Consider the following 3,058-nt stretch of genomic DNA (forward strand, 5'->3'; position numbering starts at 1 on the left):
AGGAACCATCATTAACAGATATCATGCACATGAAATGTCGACATTTTCAATTATTAATTTCAAAATAAATCTTTTTAATTTATTTCTCATAAATTATTCAAAATAATCTTTTAAATATATTATTATTATTATATATTATTCTATATGAACAGTAACTATTTTATTTTTTTCTTTTTAATTATTCTAATTTTCTTTTTCGATAACCACTCTTAAAATTTATATAGCTTTCAAAATACAAGCTTGTCATTTTATATTCATCATTTCACAAGTAATCTATCACAATAATACTTAACAACATTCATCATCATCCCACACATAATATCATAATCTAAACAACATATATAATAAATAACATATATAGAAATTGTAATGGTAATGAGGTGATGCGGGATCTTGCGTCGTTGTAGATCGGATCCGACGTGGAGGAGCGCAACAGCGAACTTGGGAAGAGCTCCGGCGAGGACTGTTCAACGACGGGCAGCGAGATCTGAGGCGAATCTGGGGGTTGTCGACGTCGAGGCTGTCGGAGGGGTTGAGGGTTGCTGCGGTGATCGTCGGCGGTCGCGTTCGGTGATGGAGGCGGCCAGAGGCGGAGGGGGCGCTCGGGTGGGTGACCGCGGGGCTGCTGAGGCGGCGAACGGCGGTTGGAGGCGGAGGTCGGGTGGCGAAGGAGGATGGGTTCGGTGCTTGAGGAAGAAGAAGAAGAGGGGGTTTCTTTGGGTGAACTGGTGGAGAGAGAGAGGGGGGCACGTGAGAGAGAGAGAGAGAAAATATTTGATTAGTTGGTTTTTGAAATTTGAAAATGAGAGAAAATGGAAGGAGAGATAAATGCACGTGATTAAGAAGAGAAATGGTATAAAATAAACATGATTAAGGGGGTGATTGGGAAGTGATTAAGGCTGATTGGGAAAAGAATTTGGAAGGAATTCAAATGGGAGGAAATTAAGGGAGAGAATATTATGGGAATATTTTGCATGATTTTTCAAAATAAACATTATATTAATAATTAGACATAATAATATTAATAAATAATTAACAACTAAATATTTATATTTTTACATATGTACTAATATACTAAGCTCAGGTTTACATTAATAATAACAAGGTCACTAATAATATTAGCTACCAAAAGATTATATATAAAAATTACTAAACCGTAAATTAATATTTAGCATAATTAAAAATAGAAGACTATATATTTTATTATTCATTTATTTTGAAAACTCAGAGAATTCCAGAATTTAGGAAAAGTATTAATAAAATATAATATAATATTTTAAATACTAGAAAAATTTATTTAAAATACGTATTAAAATTTACGGTTGTTACATCCTACCCCCCTTAAAATAAATTCCGTCCTCGGAATTAAAAGAACACAAGAACAAAGATATGGAACGAGAGTGGATACTCGCAAATCGATGAGACAAGAAACAATGTGAAGTTCCAGAGTCAAATGATGATAAGGCAATAACGGAAGAAACAAGAACCTTATCTAGTGTTGAAGGAAAATACATCTAAACTAGCACTCATAAATAAATCCTATCATAATATCATAATGCAATGCGAAATAAGAAAGTTCATACGCAAATAAAATTAAGAATAAACTATTCTCACCGGTGATAACTTGGTTGTTCGCTTCTGCTTCCACAGCTGACATCGTGAACATCTGACGAGGTGGTTGCTGCCTTCGCGCTTCCTGATAAACCTGCTGCTGTTGAGGAAGAGACCCTGCTTGAGGATAAGGTCCGTGCTGGGCTGTAGCTGCTGAGTCTGATCGAGGTGGAGCTGGAAGAGCTGCTCGAACTGGAGGGGGGGGCAAGCGAGCTTGCTGTCGCTGCCAGATTAAGAAGCTTGCGGCATTCATGCTGAGTATGTCCAGTGTAGTTACAAAAGGAACACCGCACAGATGGCTGGTTGCGAGTCTGCACTCCAGGACGCTGATAGGGATGCATAGGAGGAAGTGGCTGGCGATGAGAAAACTGCTATCGCTGTGGATTCTGCTGCTGCCTCGAAGGTGAACGCTCGATATTCCGGACTGGAGCCGTTTGTGTCCTGCTATGAATCACGTGAGAGTCTTCAGGATCCTTCTAAACGCTCTCGATCTCGCGTGCTACATCCAACACGGCGTCGTGGGTCGCAAGTGCTCTACCAGCTAGAGCAAACCTGATATACTTATCCAGACCCTTCTGAAACTGATGCCTCCTGATCCTCGGGTCTGTAACTAAGTGTGGAGCGTATCGGCTCAAAGAAGAAAACTCGGCCTCGTACTCATCTACTGTCCGGCCTCCTTGCTTGAGCTCCACAAATCTTCGCAAAAGCTCGTCCCGAGCTGACTGAGGGAAGTACTTCCTGTTGAAGCGGTCTGTGAAGGTATCCCACAAAATCGGTCTCTCCAAATGAGCTTTCTCTGCAGTCCACCAAATCCGAGCGGTGTCGGTAAGCTGAATATCCATGAGGTCCACCCATTCAGCATGGGGGATGCGGGTCACCGTGAGAATAGTCTCCGTGACCTTAAGAAACTCCTTTGCTGCTAAAGGTCCCTCGGTACCAGAAAAGAAAGGAGGTCGCATATACCGGAACTCCCTGACGCTAGACTCTGGACGAGGGGGAGGCTGGGGCTGCGGCTCCCTGTGAAGCTGTCCCGCCAAGTGCTGCTGATTGGTAACCAATCCCTGAATCATTGCCAGAAGTTGGTTTGGATCCACTTCGGGCTGTGGGGCACTGCTACTAGACGGGTTATCGTTACTACGAGTACCCACCATGATTCTGAAGGAACGAGGATCAAAAGGAAAATTAAGGTTAAAATCAAATAATATATTTGGAAAATAGGAACTAAAACATAGTTATTAAATAATAGTATAAGAACTTAATTATAGTCTAAAATAATAATATAAGAACTTAATTGTAGTCTTACGGATGAAATATGATATATATCTAAATTGTCTACCATATTTTTACTAGTGATGATTCGGACCGTGACCTGCATGGGCCACCAAAAAAAACTGTCACGCCCCGCTTCCCAAAATACCGGGGAACTGGAACGTGAACAAGCCCGCGA

The 3,058-nt window shown here is 41.0% G+C and overlaps 1 protein-coding gene across 1 annotated transcript; it reads right to left on the bottom strand.

Annotated features, from left to right (window-relative positions):
• LOC109841949 lies at positions 2,088–2,762 on the bottom strand. The gene has a single exon (XM_020410872.1). It carries the CDS (start codon positions 2,760–2,762, stop codon positions 2,088–2,090), a length of 675 nt encoding a protein of 224 aa, XP_020266461.1.

This window comes from Asparagus officinalis, chromosome 5, assembly GCF_001876935.1.
Source record: "Asparagus officinalis chromosome 5, Aspof.V1, whole genome shotgun sequence".
Classification (NCBI taxonomy): Eukaryota; Viridiplantae; Streptophyta; class Magnoliopsida; order Asparagales; family Asparagaceae; genus Asparagus; species Asparagus officinalis.

What these genes read in the sequence shown, in the direction of transcription:
- LOC109841949 (XM_020410872.1), bottom strand. Translation starts at nt 2,762, where the DNA reads ATGGTGGGTACTCGTAGTAACGATAACCCGTCTAGTAGCAGTGCCCCA.